Genomic DNA, 20,562 nt, shown 5'->3' with positions numbered 1-20,562 from the left:
CTTTGACCGGTTGGTCAAGGTGATGTCAGCCAGGTTTCTCCCCTGAGGTTATTATCTTCCCCTTGATAATTACCAATATCTTATGGGCAGATTCTTTGAGACTGTTTATACCCAGCCGCTCTTAAAACTTCTACCGACTAGTTTTAACACCCATATTCTTACTTGAACCAGCTGTTGACTGCCAAATGCTGATTTCCTAATTTCACTATGTCCTCTCTGTATATTAGTTAGGATTCTACCTTAAAGGAAGAACCTCCTTTCATCCTTCATTGTTTATAATCCCAAAGGATTCACAGATTCTTATTTTATAGGCAATTATCAATTACTACCATTCTTTATTCTGACCATGATATTGCCCCAGTTAACCAGTGGGATTTCTTCCAGGCTGGCTGTGCCTCTTTCACATGCCACCAGCATTTTGTTTTCTGAGCACTTCTTTACTTTCTGGCATTACAAGATGCTCCAAGTCATCTTCTATTTTCCCCTGCCAAACCAAGGGATCAGTCATTTCTCCAAGGCTCCTTTTAGTAAAAAACTGGTATTCAGAAATCAAGATCTGGCACTAGGCGTTCTCATTGCTAAAAGAGTGTCACTGTTTCTATGGACTCTCAGTAGGGAGAGCTGGGGAAAAAATGCATAGATGTATGTATGTGTGGCCACATGCATCTACTTCTATATCTATATACTTTTTAAACCTTGAGTTCATGCCAGTATCCTCAATCCCAATCACGCATCAAGAGTTCTTCCTAGCCTTCCCCTTTTCATACTTAAAACTCCCTTCTCCAACAGTGAGGAACTTAGGTCCCATTTTCCACAGTACATTTACTTATTTACTTAATTCTAGTACAGAAAACGGTTTCAGAATTGCAAACCCATGGTTCAGGGAGTAGGGGGGAGCCTATTAACTAGAGTTTGGTGTTTGTTTCTAGTTCTTTTTGTCTTTATCCTGAGGACATAGTCCAAACACCTGTTCAAAGGTTACTTTATTACTTTTTTTTTTCTTTCCCTCCTTCAGTGTGGTTGTTAGTCATCTGAAAAAATATTCAGTTCATTTGTTTCTCTTTATATACCACTATGGGGTGATTTTTTTTCTTCCTTAATTGATTTTATTGATGTTTGCTATTTATATACTGAATATGTGAAACATTAAACATGGTCCCACAAAAATTAGAAAAGTTTCCTCTGAAGAGTCACCATCACCATTCCCTCTACCTCTTTCTCCCTCATCCCTACCCACCTCGATAGCTAATCAATAATCTCTTTAATCTCTGATTTATCCATTCTGTGCTGGTTTTGCCCTAATGAGTAAATACATACATATTTTCTTATTCCCCCTCTTCTTTCTTACACTAAAGATAGCATATTACAAATAGAGTATTAACTTTTGCACTTTGTATTTTTCACTGAACAAGTTATCCTGGAATGCATTTCAAATTAATTCAGAGATCTTTCTTATTCCTTTTACAGCTACAAAATGCTCCACTGGGTGAATGTACATATTCTATTTAACCCCACTCCTATCCTGTAGGTATCTAATTTTTTTTTTTTTATTGTAAACATTGCTGTAACTTCGTGCACCATGTATTTTCATACTTCTGGAAGTACACTTTCAGGGTAAATTCCTAGGTTTGGGATTATTGAGTCAAAAGATAAATACATATATAGTCAAATCAACATCCACTTTATGTCTCCTGATATAATGCACTGAGAAGAAAACATCATTTCCACACTCTTTCTGTCCCAAAAATGACTCTAACTATGAAGAAACAAATTCAAATTTAGGGAACTCTACAAATAACTAACTTGTACTCAAAAATGTCAATGTCATAAAACACAAAGACAAAGAACTGGTCCAAATTAAAGGAGACATGGAAACAGAGTGCACTGCATAATCTCCAATTTTCTTTTGCTATAAAACGCATTAGGACAATTGACAAAATCTGAAAAAGTTCATATTAGATTAGTAATATGTCAGTGTTAATTTCTGATTCTGGTTATACACTATGTTTATATAAGCAAACACCCTTCCTTTTAGGCAATACACATGGAGGTATTTAAAAATAAGGGGGCACTGTCTTCAACCTACACTCAGATAATTCAGAAAAAATAGTGTGTACGTGTGGCCGGGGGAGATAAAAAAAAATACAGTAAAAATGGTAGCACTTGAAAAATCTGGGTAAAGTTTTTTTTTTTTTAAAAGCACATCAGGTATCATTTTGGCACATATATCTGTATTTCAAGTAATGAACTTTTACTTTACTTGTATACAAAGTTCTTTCTCCAAGGAAAAAAAAAATCACCATATGAGGTGACAAGATAAATTGGCTGGCATATTAAACCACTAATGTATATAAACAACAAGTTCTGTAACTGTAATATTTTAAATTAAACTATGATTTAATATTATTTAATGCTATGTAACCAATAAACAATCACATTGCTTTTATAAAACACTAAGACTAAAATATAATTTACAAGGCAACAAGAAACTCAATTTTAGACAACTTATATTTCTTTCCTTCTTTCAGAACCACACAGAAAATATGTGAATAAACATATCTATCTTAGCTTTTTTATAAAAGCTTGAGAGACATTTTTCTTTGCAAAATAGAAAAAAATCAAAGGCCTATCAAGGACATTACTTTAAACTAAGTTTCAATCCCAAACACTCAGTGGCTCTACCCAAATTCAAGATCAAGGCCTTACAAGAAGATTCAATGACATTAACTCCACACTGTTTACAGGCAGTCAGTCTTAGTCATTATCACTTCACAACAAGAAACTAATACCCTAAAAATACCCTATTTTTCTCAGCAAAAGGAGAAAAAAAAAGGAATAAATGTTTACGCAGCATCACAAAATCTGTTTCAATTTTATGAGATCAATTTTAATTTGAAAAAGGAGACTTTAAAAACTTTAAAAATAATACTGTTTTAAGAAAGTCTCTTTCCGCACTCCTTCCCCACTTTAAAGTTACCAATTTATTTTTCTAACTGAATTAAACAGACTACCTTCATTTCAAAGCTTAGGAAAGAACCTTGACATTTCAGCAATACAAATGAATTAAAAATCCCATCCCAGCAGGTAGCTGACTGTCATTACTTTGTCTTCTAACGGTATTATAACAAGGGAAAGCAGGATTCTTAACCTACTCAACAGAAGTATCCCCACTAAACTCATGCAGCTTCCCCATCCCAAGACAGACACACAAACAAAGGTTAGACACAAACAAAAAGAATGAGTTTTAAGAAGCCCTAGGTTAGAACTTCTCCTGACAAAAGCAGTCACTCTGTAAAAGAAAGTGTCCTTCCTTGAGTGCCTAGCACTTATATGTATGAATTATCATCAGAACCATTTCAATGGCTACCAAGATGAAGAAATCTCTAGTATGTACTACCACTAGGAGGGGTGCTTTATTTTTTAATGCCAAAGAATTCACTTGTAAGTTACTTTGAAAATGTAAAACAATAATTTGCACACTAAAAATAAGTCTACAGTGTAATTTCAAATTCACAGATAAAAGCTATTTTAAGTGATTTCTAACTGCAGGGCACGTGTTCAAGATGCAACAATAGAACAGCAATTCAGGAATCTAAACTCACAAACTTCACGCAAGGATCAACTAACTTAACACAAATGCTTATGTCCTGAAATCTTTTCTCAGATGTGATTCAGGAAAAGGCAATGGAAGAGCATTCAGCAAAAGGCAAACTAGGTAAAAAGTAATGACCGAGTCAGGTCCAGGCTAAGAAATTGTAAGACTGACTAAAATTCAATACTCAAGAAATCAGCTACCCCTTACAGCTCAAAATCTGACAAACTTCTGAATAAAAAGTCAGGACACTAAACGAAGAACAGAGGCTGGGAAATTCCTCTTTAATTCTGTAAATCACGTATGGTCTTTCTTCAGAGTTGCCAGATAAGGTATCAACCTAAAACCCCAACGGTTACTCCATTATTTCTGGAAATCAACCCCAAACTGATAAAAAGTTTCCCCAACTCAACATTCATCACCTAAACACTACACAGAAGTGAGGAGGGGAGTAGGAGGTTGGGGTGAGAAGTGGGGAAGGGATTCAAAGACTTAAAATATTCCAAATTATGTATCCAGGAAAAATGAATAAATTAAAAATTTAGTTTTGGAGGAACAAGATACAGAAGTAACAGCAGCAAATTTATTATTTTATTTACTCTTAGATGGCACTGTGCTGAACGATTTGGATGTATTATTTTACTTACTCTAAAAACTCTAAAAGTACTAATATTAATCTCCCTTTTCATGCGGGAAACTAGAGCTTGGAGAAGCTAAGAAACTTGACCTAAGACACACAGCAAGTTAGTTAACTAAGTAAGAATGAACCTAGAATTTCAACGATGCAGAGACTTGTTCACCCAAACTCAACATTTTCTGGAGAAGAAATTAAAGCCCTGAAGAGACTACATAAGATTAAGAGATTCCTCAGTGTCACCAGAGTAGGGAGACCTAGAACCCAGATAGCCAAGGCTCTCTCCATTTCACTTTGTACAATTTTAAGCTCTAACTACAGAGTCTACTCATCATTTAGGGGTTCTACTTACAACAGAACTTAAGATGTCTTTCAAAAAACTAGTAACAGAAGCAAGGAGGTCATGTACACACATATACTCTTAATGATACTTTACATTTTATATCACAGATGTTTTATGATGTCTTATATTCACTTTTAAAGAGGAAAAGCCATCTCAAGTAATTATTGCCTTAATGTCCTAATTTTGTAGTTCTTCACATGCATAAAAGGCAACAAGTAAATTTAAGGTTAAAGAAAGTCAGGGCTAAAGGCAAAGTTGTTTTTAAGTTCTCCACTCCCAAATAGGTTTATCACATTTTTTCTGCTCAAGATCACGTAATAGAAAAATACACTGAACACTGTCAAAAAGTGTCCTATCTCAGGAGTCTTACGAAATAAATAAAACTGAGTTGTGCCATCCTGATCTCCTACAAAGAGAAGTGACTTCCCCTTGTTAAGATTATTATCCTTCTACTATCTCCTCCCCTCCAGTTACTAATGCTAAACAATTATAACAGAATGAATTTTAATTTCCAAAGAGTCAGACAATAAATAGCAGCTCTATTAAGTATAGATGATGGTCACGTTAGCTCCATAAGCTAAGATCAATATAGTAACAACAACAATAATAATGTTTGTAGCCTTACTATGTACTAGACACCATTTTAGATCCTGGACATATGTTAACTCAATTAATTTCCACAACTGTATCCGGTACTTTGTATTTCCCCAGTTCACAGATGGGAAAAACCAAGGTATCAAGAGGTTAAGTAATTTGCCTAAGATTACACATGCAGTAAGTGGAAGAGCTGAGACTGGATCCAGGGGTCTGGCTCCTGCCTCTCCAGAAAGTCTCCACAAAGTCACAGCCTATGTTCCTCCCTTTCACTGGCCCCAAGTCACTGGTCTATCCCACTCCCCTCCTTGCCCACTTCCTCTCTCCAAGCTAGCATGTGACTCCCCCACTCCCTGATACTCACGTAAGGCAGGTCCTCTCTTCCCACCACCAAGCCTACAAAGGACTTCTATCAAGCCTTTGCAAACTGACTTTTTCCCTGATTCTGAATTTCCTTTGCATTTAAATGTGTTACAGAAGTGTACACATACACTTATAATAGCCATCATTAACTGAGTACATACTTCATGCTAGATACAATGCTAACGTCACTCCCATAATTTAAAGGATTATTAAATGATCAGATCCATTTTACTGAAAAGAAAATTGCAGTTCAGAGAAGCTAAATATTTTGGCAATGTTCTCGCAGTGAATAAATGACATAGCAAGACCTAGCATTCAACTCTGCATGACTCAAAGCTCAGTTTTTCTCTTTGCATAAATATGTACCTTTGTCAAGCATATACATGCCTCCTTTACTTCTTTTAGATCATTGAGAGCACCTGGGTTACATTACTACTCACAAAGGAGATGTTTCTTTAACAAATGAATTCTGGAAAAAACATTAGGCAGACTGCAATTAGTTATTTTAATGGTTTCTGACACTATTTCCCAAAACAAAGGGTTCCAATACTTTAAATAATTAACTTAACGGATTCAAATACATTCAGATGGTCCCTCCTCCTAAAAAACTAAAGAATATTTGTGGTTTAAGTCTTTTAGGTAATGCTGTTTGTTAATACTGTAACCCAAGATTATTCTCTCACTCCTCACCAACTACCCCCCACCCACCCTCAACTACAGTCCCCAAAGAGTTTGCTATAAATTGTTTTGCTTTGCCATCAGTTATTTAGAGTCTCTCTTGGCCCTAGGGGAAATAGCAACAAAAAAGCATCCCTGCTTCCGCAGCCTGCTAAACTAAAACCAATCTCACCTCTTACTCAGTGTGATTTTTTTTAACCCACTAATGAGCATGCTGTAAATGCTCATTATATAAACCTCCTCTCCTCCCGGATACGAAGATTTTTAGCAGCAGTTTTTAATATTTTGAAATAGTATAACAACAATTATTATTCATTTAGTCAATGTGAAAGATAACATTTTCATTTATGTTACAGTACTCTATTTTAACGTCACTATAAACTTTACGTGAAACGAAATTTAAGTATCCCAATTGATAACAAATGGATGAAACAGAACCCAGAAATAAATATCTCACCAAAGCATCTCAATAATAATCCTTACATACTGAGAATATCTTTGGTACCTGTTACAACGTAGTACCTTCATTCTCTCCCAGCATATGCCACACCTTTTAGGTTGACAAAAGGAGAGAGATACCAGGGTTTCTCTCTTTAATAATCCCACAAAAAGATCACTAAAACCTCCTAACAAGAGCAAATCCTACGAATCAAGAATTCCACCTCCCTTTTCTTTACAATTCCTGACTTTATGCCTCAAGCTACCAGAGAGGGGTGGGGGTGGGGGAGAGGGTGGTTGAAACGGAGAACGCAGGACTCGGTCGGTCATCTCCTAGCCTGGCCCGCCCCAAACTTCACCTTGGCACGGCGAGAAGCAGGAAGGCACCAGGAATTCCTAGGAAACTGTCTCACCCCTATCGGAGAACATTAACTTCCTCGCGGCCACCATTTCCCTGGGGCATTAACAAACATTCCCACCCGGACAATTACCTAAGAGAATACTTAAAAGAAAAGCACAACACACACACAAAGAGAAAACACACTGCTTAAAGCGGGCAGCTCCGGCTCGTGCGCGGAGAAGCCCGGAGACCACGCGGAGCCGCCGCCAAGTTGCCACCGCAATCGCACCCAAGGTGCAGGAGGCGCCCAGGGCGTCTAGAAACCAAGCGCATGAGGCTCCAGCCCCACGCCCTGCGCCCCGGCCTCGGGTCAGGAAGCTCGGCGCGGCGGCGCTGCCTCTCCCAAAGGGATAGGGCCGCGGTCGGAGCGATAAGGTGGATCTGCGCTTCCCACCCTGCCAGCTCCGCCCTCCTGGACACATTCCTGAGAAGCCCGACTCCCGGGACGCGGAGCAGGGCGCCCAGCAGGCAGGAACTGGGCGTCCCGACCACAGGTCAGGACGGCAGAGCCGGCCCCGCGCCCCTCGCGCGCCGCCCGCCCGCCCCCAGCCCGCGCGGCGCCTCTGGGGCGGGGTTGCAGCTGCGGCCCCGCCACAGGTAGCGCAAGCCCCCGCCCGCCGCCGCTGCCACCCCAGCGCCCCTGGCCAGGCCCGCTCCAGGCACCTGGATGAACTGGATGGTGAGCGCCGACTTGCCCACGCCGCCCCCGCCGACCACCACGAGCCGGTACTTCTCTTGGCCGGAGCCGTCCCGCCAGCCGGCCGCGGCCATGGGGACGCCGCCGAGCCCAGCCCGGCCACGCCGAGCCGCCGCCCGCCCTAGGCCCGGCTCCGGGGACTTGTGCGGACGGCGGGCTGCGGGTGAGCGGCCGGGGAGGGTCCCGGGCGCCAGGAGCTGCCGAAAGAACCGGTCCAGGCAGCAGCGCGGCGCCCCGGCTGGCCGGGTCCCGCCCGAGGCTCGGAGAACCTGGGTGACCGCAGAGACCAGGGACGGCCGCGGCCGGGGGTCGCGCTCCTCCTCACGTCTCCTCAGCGCCTGCGAAACGCAGCCTCCAGCGCCGCTACAAATGGCCGTCTGGGGGCCGGGCCGCTGGGCTGAGGTGCTGCATATGCATGAGGGGGCGGGGCGGGGCGGGGCCGCGCTGGACTGAGCTGATTTTCGAGCAGACCCAAAAGGGCTCAGACCCCAGCCACGTGCCCCTCCAATCCCTTAACTGGCAGCAGCTGTGTGTGCGCGTGTGCTAGTGAGTGTGTGTATGTGAGAAAGAGCACGGGAGTGGGTGTCAAGTGGGAGTGGAAGAAGACAGTAGACAGTGTGTGACCATAATTGTATGTCAGGGGTTGTCAGGGATTGTACGGATGAAAAAATACAGTATGTAAAAGCATGTGTGAAAAATAGCGCTGTTGTTATCTTAACTCAGTTTGTAGAAGGGTAAATATCCAGTTTTGAGTACAGATGGTGACCATCACTATATGAAAAACAATGTACGACTGATAGAAGATTCGAGCTGTCACAATAATTGTGTGTGTGATAGGCTTGCAGTGGTGTCGGTGTGTGAGGAATGGCACAGACTGAGTCAGTGATGGAGGTCACATGGACAAGAGTAAACGGAGCACATTTTGTGTCAGGAGAGGTTTTTTTTTGTGTGTTTCTGTGTGAGAAAAATATAATTGTATTCTAAGGGTGTGAGTGTGAGAGATTAGTTTGTACTCATTTACACACTACAGGCACTGTGCTCAGTAGTAGAGATCCTTTTGTAAACAAAATAATGTCCCTGCTCTCAGGGAACTTAGAGTCCAATGGAGGAAACAGCCAGGACAACAGGCAAATTATAAGGCATAATGATAAGAACTGTAACTAAAAGCACATGTGGCCTGTGTGCTCATAGGAGAAGCACTCATTCCAAAGTTGAGTGGTCAGGGAAGACGTCCTAAAAGACCTTAAGGATAAATAATTTAGACAGATGAATAACTGGAAGGAAAGGATCCCAGGGAAAGCAACCTGCATATGCAAAATCAGAGAGCTGAGAAGGCAAGATTTGTGTCAGGTGATTTTGATCGTGTTGGGGGAGCGTGCACACCAGTGACTGGGAATGAAAAGTGATTATCTATGTGTATGGTAGTTTAACCAAATATAGCAGGAATAGCAGCTGAATGTAGAGACTTGTGGGGTAGTAGATAAGACCATGGGTTCTGGGGCCAGACTGTCTGGATTCAAATCCTAGATCTTTCGCTAATGGTGTGATGTTGGGAACTTACTGAAACTCTAAGCCTCCATCTTCTCTGCTCTAAAACAAAGACAGTAAGACTACATACCTTAAGGGGGATTTTAGAAAGAATCAAATGAATTAATACATATAAAGCACATGAAACAGTACCTGGCGTGTAGTAAGCATTTATGGCAGTTTTGGAACATGACCGCAAGTTCTTGGAAACAGCTTAGTGACTCTCTTGGAACCAGGAGAATGCAGCAGAAGAGATGCTGTATAACTTCCAAGGCTAGGTCAGAAGAGGCCACGCAGCTTCCACCTGTTCTCTTGGGATTCTCACTCTGGGAGAAACAACCTAAGAAGTTTGGCTCCCCTGAGGCTGCCATGCTAGAGAGGCCACATGTAAGCATGCCAGTCAAAAGCTGAGCTCCTAGCTAACCGCCAGTATCAACTGCCAGCCATGTGAGACCTCTTGGACACCCAGCTCTGTCCAGCCTTCTGATGAATGCAGCCCCTGCTGGCATCTGACTGCAACTGCATGAAAGACCCCTAAGCCAATAGCTGCCTGGGCCAGCCCTTCCTGACCTACAGAATCATGAGCAAAATAAAACAGTAAACTGGTTGTGCTTTTTAAAACTTTTTATTCAGTAATAATTTCAGTGTATAAGATATAAAGAACACCCATACACCCTTTACCCAAACTCAACTATTGGGAGCATTTCCCCCCACTTCCTTTATCATTCTCCCCTCTCTAATCTCTTTCATACACATGATATATAGCCATTTATATAAATTTATGATAAATTAATGTGTGTATACATATATATAATTTATATATAAATGAATTTTTCAACCATTTAAGAGTAAGTTACAAACATTATGGCTCCTTACCCCTAAATGCTTCAGTGTATATTTCCAAAGAATAGGGATATTATCTTATGTAACCACAGTATAGTTATCAACTTTAGTAAATTTAACATTGATATGAACACTTTCGTCTAACCTACCATTCATATTCCAATTTTGTTGGCTGACTCAATCATGTGCTCTGGAGCATTTTCCCCCTGTAATACAGAATCCTGTCTAGGGCCAGGCATTGCATTTAGTTGTCAAATCTCTTTTATCTTTTTTAGTGTGATACAAAATGGCTGTATGAAGAACCTATTTTTTTGAGGGGAGAGGGACATTTTTTACACAGCAGCAGTAGCCAAAAAAGCCTTAATGCAGATAGTTATCAATGTGAAAAGAAAGAGAAAAAGGAAAAAGAAAAGAAAGAGAACCCATATCAAGGAAATGCTGAGAAAGGACCAGTTATGCGTCCCTCAGTGTCTGTCTAGCTCTAAAATTTCCCATAATCCTTCAGGACCAAAAAGATAACTAAAGAGTCCTCCTTACACAGGTTCCCTTCTAAAGTACTAGGCAAAATCTCTCTCTGCTTTCAAGAAGATAATGATAATCAGAAAATATCCAAAAGAAAGAAAGTTATTCCCTGACCAAAAACCATAGCTATACCAGTCATAACTATTTAGACTGGGGGAATCAGGTATTAGTCCTAAAGTGATTGTAATGAATTCCTTACTATTCTGTGACTCTGCATCTGTCACAGGGGCACTTAGGGGACTCTGAACCTGATGATAGTTTGAACAGTAAATGAAAAAGAGGATAAGGCAGTAATAAATACCAGCTAGTGTGCACATATTTGTCGAGTAACTATAGTTTTCAGGGAGAAACTTACCTTCAGTAGAACCTATTTCAATATTTATTTGCTGAGCTTCTTCTTTCCTGAATTCTAACCAAGATTTCCTTTCCTTCCTACTCTGCACCACTACAATCCCTGTGTACAGGGCAATTTCAACACTAAAACCAAGCAAGCAAACCCATCCTGTAGAAACCATGTATTGGTTGCCTCCCAGGCATCCATCTCTCCTTCCTTTGAAATAGTATCTCCAAATTTCTGTAGTTCTGGAATGACTGATATCCACTCCCCAGCTCTAGGGGTTCACCCTAATTCACTTAAGATTATCAACTTCCACTGGTCACAGTAATTAGCTGATGGATGGGCATATGACCTAGGTCAGGCCAATCATGAACAGATTCAACTGCAGAATCAAAACTACAGTGAGAAACCACCACACATCCACTAGGATAACTATAATCAAAAAGACAGATAATAACAAATGTTGACAAGAATGTGGAGAAACTGAAACCCTCATATACTGCTGGTAGGAGTGTAAAATGGTGCTGCTACTTTATAAAACAGTATGGCATTTCCTCAAAGGGTTAAACAGACTTACCATACAACCTAGAAATTCTACCCCTAAGTAGATACCCAAGATCAATTAAAACATGTGTCCATATAAATGCTTGTATGTACAAGTTTATAGCAGCATTATATGTAATAGCCAAAAAGTGGAAACAACCTAACTGTCCATCAACTGATGAATGGATAAATAAAATGTAGTATATTCATACAATGGACTATTATTTGGTAATAAAAAGGGATAAAGTACAGATATATGCTACAACATAGATGAATCTTGAAACTATTATGCTAAGTGAAAGAAGACAGTCACAAAAGACCACATATTATATGATTCCATTTATATAAAGTTCCAGGATAGGAAAAACCTGCAGAGACAGAAAGTAGATTCATGGTTACCAGGACTGAGGAGGGAAATGCTCTGTGACTGGTAATGGGTATGGAGTTTCTTTGAGATACGAAAATGTTCTGAAATTAGAACTCTGCAAATATACTAAAAACCATTGAATTGTATTCTTCTTAAAGTGAATTTTATCGTATCTTAGTTAAATCTCAAAGCTATGAGGAGAAAAGATTCAATTGCAGGGGTTTTTTTTAAGCTAGTAAGGAAATGTCTTTTTACTTCAAGATATTCCTCCTATAAACTCTATTCCTTTATTTTTTTTAAATTCAACTCCAAGTTGAGTGCTCATCAAGCAAGAAGCCCATATGTTCAACTCCACCTACATATTCTAGTCCAAAATGATTTCTTGCCCTTAGGAAATAACCCAGAAGTTCACAGCAAGAAGAAACTCCCCTGAAAAAACAAATCGCTAAACACATAGGAGAATATGGAAGGAGGAACTAGTTGTCATTCAAGCCAATTAAAGATGAATTTTCATCTTAATCTATAAAAGCTTCCTTCTTAAGTACCTAGGAGATAATAGGTAAGTACATAAATCTTCATCAGAAGAATGACCCAGAACCTTGAGAAGGACCATAAAGATTATCACCCTTACCTTACTGAAAGAAATCCTGTGACTAGGGAAGTAATTGCTTTCCCAATGTCACCTAGCAAGTTGTTAGCAGGATACAAGTCCCCTGACTCCTATGCCCAGAGCTCTTTGCCCCGTGCCAAGCTGGGTGTTATCCAGGATCCCGCAGAGCATCACAGCAGAGACAGTGTGATGCTACCAATCAAGAGAGCTGTTGAATGCACCATTTTAACTTAAGTTGAGCAATGATCTGGCTAAAGGACTGTCAAGAGACTTTAATGGGCAGAGGCAGGGTCAGATTTGGCCAACAGGTATGTTTTGGCCCACAATTTAATTTTTAAAAAATTTTCAATTTGTTGCCAATATTTGAGTTTAGACTACTTCACAAACAAATTCAGATTTCTAACTCTTCCTGAAAAAACTAAATGGGATGCCTAGCAACACTGGGTCAGCCTTATCACAGGACAAATGGCAAAAGGTAAATACAGACTGCCCTTGAGACAAGGTATCGGTGTTCCTGTTCTTCAGAGTGACCAGCTCTCTTGTATCACCCTCCACCCATTTGATGTTACCTGCCTGGCCTTTGTGGGCTTTAAAAGTTCGCAAATCCTACTACTAAATGTCAGTGTTCCCCACCTAGGTTGCAATCTGAATTCCCTTGCTACAATGAAGAACCTGGGCTCTACCCCAGACCTGATAAATAGGAATCTCTGAGGTTGCAGACCAAGAATGTGAATTTGTATATTTAAATACCCAAAGTGTCTCTGAGACACCGCCACAACTGGGAACTCTTGGAGGAGAAAAGACTCATCCCTACCCACTCTTTTTTTCAGAACAAATGATGACCCTCTCATCTGGAATGTTGGTTACTCACCATCTCTAAAAACCACCATTGCCCAAATACCATCCCTGGCCCATCCCAGAGAAAGGATCTGGGGGTGGAGTGCGGAGGGAGGTGCTGAAACTAAGATTCCCCTGATCTCATCTACAGCTGAGTCAGATAGAGCCCAGGCCTGGTGAGCCAAGAGGGTCAATCCCCCACATTACAGAGTATTCGATCCTTATCATGGTTGATGGAAGAGCACCATCTACTTGTTTCCTTAATGGGCCACTGCTTCTAATGTCAATGAATGGCTGGTGGAGAATGAAACAACCCAGCCGGAGCTGCATGCATCTGAGATGAGACAGACACACAAATCTATTCCTTGTATAAAGATCATGCTGCTAAGAATAGAAACTGAAACACAGGCTGGAGCGTGCGCACACACAGCCGTAAGAAAGGCCACAACAGAGCTGGAGGAATCCACAGCTTAGTGGAGGATCATCTGAGAATCACAGAGCCTTAGAGCAGAAGAAGCATCTGAGTTCAATCCCTCTAAGGCTCTCATTTTAAAGATGGGGAAGCAAAGGCCCAGATAGAAAAGAGCAGTCCTCAACATTGCCTATAGATAGAGCAGAAGCACAACTGGAACTCAGATTCTGTCCCCTAGGCTGAGGACTGACTTAATGGAGTGCACTGCCTTGGGAGTCCAAGATAAGGCTAAGCACGGCCAAAGTCACACCACCCTTCTCAGGCGTGGCTGCCAGAAGGAAATAAGCAAGGGTGTCCAGTAATGCAATTTTTTTTTTAAATAATAAAAAGTGAAAAACTACCTAAATATTCAACAATGGAGACTTGACTAAATAAATAATGCTATAGCTATAGTATGGAATACTATGTGGCCATTAAAAATAATGTTTATTTATATAGGAAAATAAAAAGAGTAGGATACAAATCAGTGTATACAGTATGATTCCAGTATTATAATATATAATAATGTATATATAATGTTTATATAATGCATTTTGCATACACACACACACACAATAGCTACCATTTACTGAGCACTTAAGATGAGCATGGCACTGTGCTAATCATAATAAACATATTACTCAATTTAATCCACAAATCAACCATATGAAGTGGGTTCTATTACTGTTTCTATTTTACCAAAAAAAGCTTCAGCACAGAGATATCACACAGCTAATAAATGGCAGAGTGCATATTTGAACCCATGAGGTCTGGGCAGCAAAGCTTTGGACTTAATCATTATGAACAGATTTTTTAAAAAAGAAAGATTGTCAGGATATTGTTACCCTAGGTAGTGAGATCACAGGTGAGTTTTATTTTCTACATTTCATTTTACTGTATTTATCTTTTTTTTTTTTTTTTTGCAATTCCCCATACTCTCCTACTCCCAGCCCCTGATAACCGCTAATCTACTTTCTGTCCTTACATCTACTTTCTTCCTAGTTTAGACATTTCATATGAGTTTAATCATACAACATTTGTCCTTTGGTGTCCAGTTTATTTCACTTAGCATAATGTTTCGAGATTCCTCCACATATTCATGCTTCATTCCTCTTTATAGCTGAATAATATCCATTGTATGGATATACCACAATTTGTTTATTCATTCATCTGCTAATGAACATTTGGGTTGTTTCCACCTTTTGACTATTGTGAATAGTCCTGCTACAAACATTTGTGGACAAATACCTGAGTTCCTGTTTTCAAATCTTTTGGGTATTTGCCTAGGAATGGAATTGATGAATCAAATGGTAATTTTATGTTTAACTTTTTGAGGAACTGCCAAACTGTTTTCCATAGCAGCTACAACTTTTTACATTTCTACCAGCAATGTGAGAAGGTTCCAGTTTCTCCACATCTGCATCAATATTTGTCATTTTCCATTTTTTATTACAGCCATAGTTATCATTTTGATTTGCATTTCCCTAATGACTAATGATGTTGAGCATATTTTCATATGCTTATTTGCCATTTTTATATCTTCACTTTGGAGAAATGTCTATTAAAGTCCTTTACCTATTTGTTCAAGTAGGTTGTTCGCATTTTTGTTGTTGAGTTCTAGGAGTCCTTTATATATTCTGGATATTAAACTTTTATCATATGTTATTTGCAAAGGTATTCTCTATGGCTTTTCACTCTCTCAGTAGCATTCTTGGATGCACAAGTTTTTCATTTTAATGAAGTCCAATCTCTATTTCTTTTTAATCAATAAAAATATAAAATTATGTTTATAAACAATTTTTAATGAGATAGGTAAAGCAGAAGCCAGAGTTGTACATGTATGATTTAACTACATAAAACAGTTGTACACACATGACCTAACTATATAAAAATAAATGGTAGTTAGATAGTCTAGGAGAACCAGCTATTCCAGAGAGACTGCAAATCAAGGTCAATATACAGAAAATACTTACGTTGTCCTCCATCCCTCAGGTTGAACTGTAATGGCTGCTTTATCTCTTTCTTTGCTGCAGCAGCCTTCCAAAGAGAGGCATGCTGCTGCTCTGTGGGAACTAAGCCCTGAAAACTGACCTCCCTGTAGCACCCAGGCCTGGTTTATAGCAGCTCTCTCTTTCATCCACACCTCTTAGCAGGACTGTGACTATGGCTATTTTAAAGATTTGTGAAAAACTCAGAAAAGACCAAAAGAATGGGAGAGAGAAGGGGGAATCCTTTCTTCTTTCAAATGATAAGCTAAGAGATCTCTAGTCTCCAGAACCAAAGGGCAGACACCACTTCAATTGCAGCTATATGACCTAGGTTAGACAGATGGTAGAACCTGATAATAAGGCAGAGCAGACAGCTCCTAGCAAGCTTTTTTAAAATACAGTGGTTTCTAGACCCTGTTCCTGCCCTCACAGAATTACACAGTTTCAGGAGAGAACTGAAAGGAAACGCTTTGTGATTGCAATCTTTCCTCCTGTGCCCCATGGGACATGGGCTACCTCTGTCTCTCACAGGTACAGCACCAGTGGTCTGGTCAGAACAAACAAGGGTTTCTTCATGGAGCCCTCAGGAGCCCTGGAGTGAGAGTGTGAGACATGGCGTCCTTAATGTTAGAAAGGGAAGGGGCTTGACAGATACGCTCCACCCACTATGTCAGTCAGTATTAGAACACTAAGGGACCCCATCAGTAACAGCCCTCTTACCTACCCAAGTTTTGAACCAATTGCGAAAGAAGAGACAGAAAACCAATAGATGGAGATCCAAATTTCAGCTTTATTACTAATAAGAAATAGACTGGAGGCCAATTGTGCTTGCTTACATTGTTCCCAGAATAAATTTACCACTGAGTTACAGGCAGGGCTGGAAAAACTGCAAATCTCATCTTATGGGGATAACATCTGCCTCTGTAAAGCTTGTAACACATGGAGGAACACAGAAAAACTGCCCCCCTTCATCGGGCTGGCTCCTGAAGAAAACAAGGGAGGAGTTAAATTGAGCATGCCCAGATCATTGTTCCAAACTCAATTAGATACATCACACCTCTTCATGGAGAAGGAATGCGGAGATAATAAGGGATGGGGAGAGAGGTTAGGAGCATTACTCTGCTGATTTTAGTGTGCATCAGAATCACCTGCAGGGTTTATTGCCACACAGATACTGGACTCCACCCCTAGAACCCTGATTCAGTAGGTCTCAAATAGGGTCTGATAAATCTTGTTTTTTAACAAGTTCCCTAGTGACGCTGATGCTGCTTATCTTAGGACCATATTTTGAGAACCAATACTCAAAGAGAATCTCTCTGCTTAGAAATATAAAGAGGAATAAATGATTCTCTTGACAGTCAGGACTTGTCTGTACTGAAATAAAAAGAATTTATTAGTTCATGTAACTAAATGATACAGCTGTTGATCCAACTTCAAGGACGACTACACTCAGAGACTCAAATGGTATCTTCAGGACTCTTTCACTCTCTGTATCTCTCAGCTGTTTTTGTTCTAGATGACGCAAGTCTTAATCAGGGTTTCCCCTGGTGTTGGCAATATGGCCCACTTATTTCTCTTCTCCTGAGCCAGTGTTTCTCAAACTTCAGCATTAATCAAAATCACCTGGAGGGCTTGTTAAAACACAGATTGCTGGGCTCCAACCCAGGAGTCTCTGATTCAGTAGGTCTGGGGTAAATCCCAAGAATTGGCAATTCTAACAAATTCCCAGGTGATAATATTGATGCAATCAGAAAAATGGTGAACGGATGCTGGAAAGACTCAAACAATAAACGTTTACTACTCTATGTTTTATAGACCATGAAACTGATAGGTTAAATGGCTGGTCTGTTTTATCCCATTTAGGAGAGAAAAGTTTTTCCAAGGGCACCTTGGTTTTGAAGCAAGAAAATCTGATGTCAGATCCCATCCCCACGGCTGACAAACTGATTAGTTTCAGGCAGGTCATTAAACCTCTTTACTCCTTTCTTTACTGTTTTAAAATGGGAATAACTGTAACACCTATTCATAAGGGGTGTGATGATTTCCTGAAACATGTAAGAGTCCTTCATAGTTATGGAAGTATTAGACAGATGGTGAGTTTTAAACTGGTTTATTTTAAAAGCCAATGTGATGAAAACAAATGTATGTATGTATATGTGTGACTGAAACATTATGCTGTACACCAGAAATTGACACAACATTGTAAACTGACTACACTTCAATTAAAAAAATATACATACAACAACAACAACAAAAACTATACAGAGTCACTTTTTTTGTTCTATTAGTACTATGTTCACCTATACAGTTGGCAAGATCAAATATTTGCTAACACTATGGAGCAAAAGTCAAGGGAAACAGTAACTGTCATTCATTGCTAGAGTCTAGCCTACATCCTATACTTTCAACATACACAGGGACCCAGTGTCCCAAGAATTTTATCTCTTTGCCCGAGGGATTTTTCTGAACTGTGAAAGTCCATTCTGGCACTAGCAGGCCAGGCCAGGCCAGGGAACTAACACCTCCCTCCTGCTTCCCTATCCTCCTGGAGTAGCCTTCAGCCAATGATTCTTGGGAGAGGCAGCTTCCTCACCTTTGTTTAGGAAAAATCCAGAAGCAAGTATTCTCCACCATTTCTCATAATTTCCCAGTGGGATTAAGGTCCAGTTACCCACGGTAGTAGCTGGCTTTATAACACATCCCTTTAATGGCTGCTTTCTTTTCCCTGTATCATCCCCCTTCCCTTCAACTTTCTGGTGTTTCCTGCATCCTCCAAATACACTACTTGCACTAGGATCATTGTCGCAGAGATATGCTTTCTTGTGTTGAACCCCAACCAAGATATAAATATTCTTTGGGGGTGGGCAATATCTAGCAAAATTACAAATTTACATGCCCTTTGACTTAGCAAATCTGATTCTAATAACTTATTTAATAGATATATTCATGTACAAAATAACATAGATGAGGCTATTTACTGAAGCACTATTTGCAATAGCAGATACCAAGAGACTGACACAATTTAAATGTCCATTAATTCAAGACTGGTCAAATAAATCAAGGTACAGTCACACAAGGAAATACTATGCAGGGGAAAAAAGAGGAATTCATACTTCAAGACGCATTTAAATGAAGTACCAAAGAGTATGTATGTATACTACCATTTGTGTAAAAGGGGAAGCATATATAAATGTGTAATTGGTAGTAATCATTGATTATTTATAGAAGGATAAACAAACTGGGAGATTATTCTTGTATATACTCTTTGGCACTTTTTGAGTTTTGTACCACATGAAAGCATTACCTATTCTGAAAAAGAAATTAACTAATTAAAAACTTCTTTAAAATGAGTGTGGAAAAAGAATTTTATATTAGGAAAATTATTTAAGAATTAGTCATTTTAGAAACTTGTTTATTTTTATAGAGTTAGATACCACTGTGATATCTATAACAGTACAAACTATAAAACTACAAATTGCAACATGTCCAAAAAATGTATATCAACAGCCATCCAGAGTTTTAGAAGGTATAGACAATGTGTAAACTAACCAGGGAGACAGGAAAAAAATGACAGGGAAGGTTGTTGAAAAGCCCAAAGTCACACTTGGGGATTTTGAAGCAATCATTATAAATAACATTTCCCCTGTCCTTGAAACCTGCTGTGAGTTGGAACCTTTACGTGCATATTCTCTTATGTTCACTGCAGCTACTATCATCACAATTTTACAGGTGAGCAGACTAAGGCTTGGGGAACTGAAGGGACTGGCTAAAGGTCATGTAAGCAGCACCTGAATTTGATTCCGGGTCTCTCTGACCCCAAGGCAAGACATATACAAATGTCCCCTCAGAGCTACCTATTAAAGATGCAGACTTTGATAAAAGCCTTGAAAAAAGGGATCATATTTTAGAGTCACAATACCCCAAGGTCCAGGACAAAAAGTACCCTAAGTACCCTAGTGAGCCGGAGGGAAAGCCCTTTCCTCTCGCCCCTCTGCTCAGATCTTCATGCCAGAGAAGGAGCTTACAGCCCAGCATGGGGGTTCTTGGTTCATATCTTTCTGTGTCTGGAGCATGCCAGCACCTGGGACCATACTACAGGGCAGGAATCTATTAAAAATGATTTGGAAAACATTTTTTGACAAACATTTAGTTTTGCTTCTGCAGTTCCTCACTCAGCACCTGGCACACAGAAGTTTCTCAGAAAATATTTGTTGAGTGAAGGAATGAACCAATAATTGGGCAACATACTGTAAAGTAATGCAAGAAATCCAGAGGGGCAAAATACATAGTCCCAGGTCATAACTCAGTTGAGGAGACAAGACAAAAGTACCACCATATTTAGGTAAGAGTAGAAGACTGGACAACAAGTAAGGCCTCAGCTGAAGCCTAAGCCATAGGCAATGAGAGATGCAATCTCGCCCTGTAGGCAGGCATGATGGGAAGATGACATACAGATAAGCAGAGATAAAGGGCATTCTGGGGAAGACAATTTTTAGTGGAGATATGCAATAAGCCCAATATCTTGATGCACTGGAAAGAAGCACAAGGTTTGGAATTAGATAGGACCAGGGTTTGAATCCCATATCTACCCATTATCGATGGGCACAGTTACTCAACCCCTCTGATAAGGATAATTAATAATGGGGCTTCAGAACCAGGCAGAGATATTCAGACAATACAGCCCCCACTGGTGGCCATTTTAGATGTTGGTCTTCAGGGTTTTGTCCTTCCTTGAATGCTTGCCTGAAGTCAGACCAGAGAGAAGGAAGACTATGAATAGGAGAAAGGAAAGATATTT

The 20,562-nt window shown here is 40.0% G+C and overlaps 1 protein-coding gene across 2 annotated transcripts in view; it reads right to left on the bottom strand.

Moving 5' to 3' along the window:
- Window positions 1-20,562, bottom strand: part of RRAS2 (RAS related 2) — a 132,308-nt gene that overhangs the window by 60,549 nt on the left and 51,197 nt on the right. Inside the window, exon 1 of one of the 2 annotated variants that reach the window (XM_031459979.2) lies at window positions 7,706-8,115. The exons of the other annotated variant lie outside the window; for it this stretch is intronic. Within the exon in view, the coding sequence (XP_031315839.2) occupies window positions 7,706-7,813 (108 nt within the window). The 5' untranslated portion in view covers window positions 7,814-8,115. Of the gene's footprint in view, window positions 1-7,705; window positions 8,116-20,562 lie in introns of those variants that run through there. 2 annotated transcript variants of the gene reach the window in all.

This window comes from Camelus dromedarius, chromosome 12 (genome assembly GCF_036321535.1).
Source record: "Camelus dromedarius isolate mCamDro1 chromosome 12, mCamDro1.pat, whole genome shotgun sequence".
Taxonomy (NCBI): domain Eukaryota; kingdom Metazoa; phylum Chordata; class Mammalia; order Artiodactyla; family Camelidae; genus Camelus; species Camelus dromedarius.
This window is presented reverse-complemented; position numbering and strand designations above follow the sequence as displayed.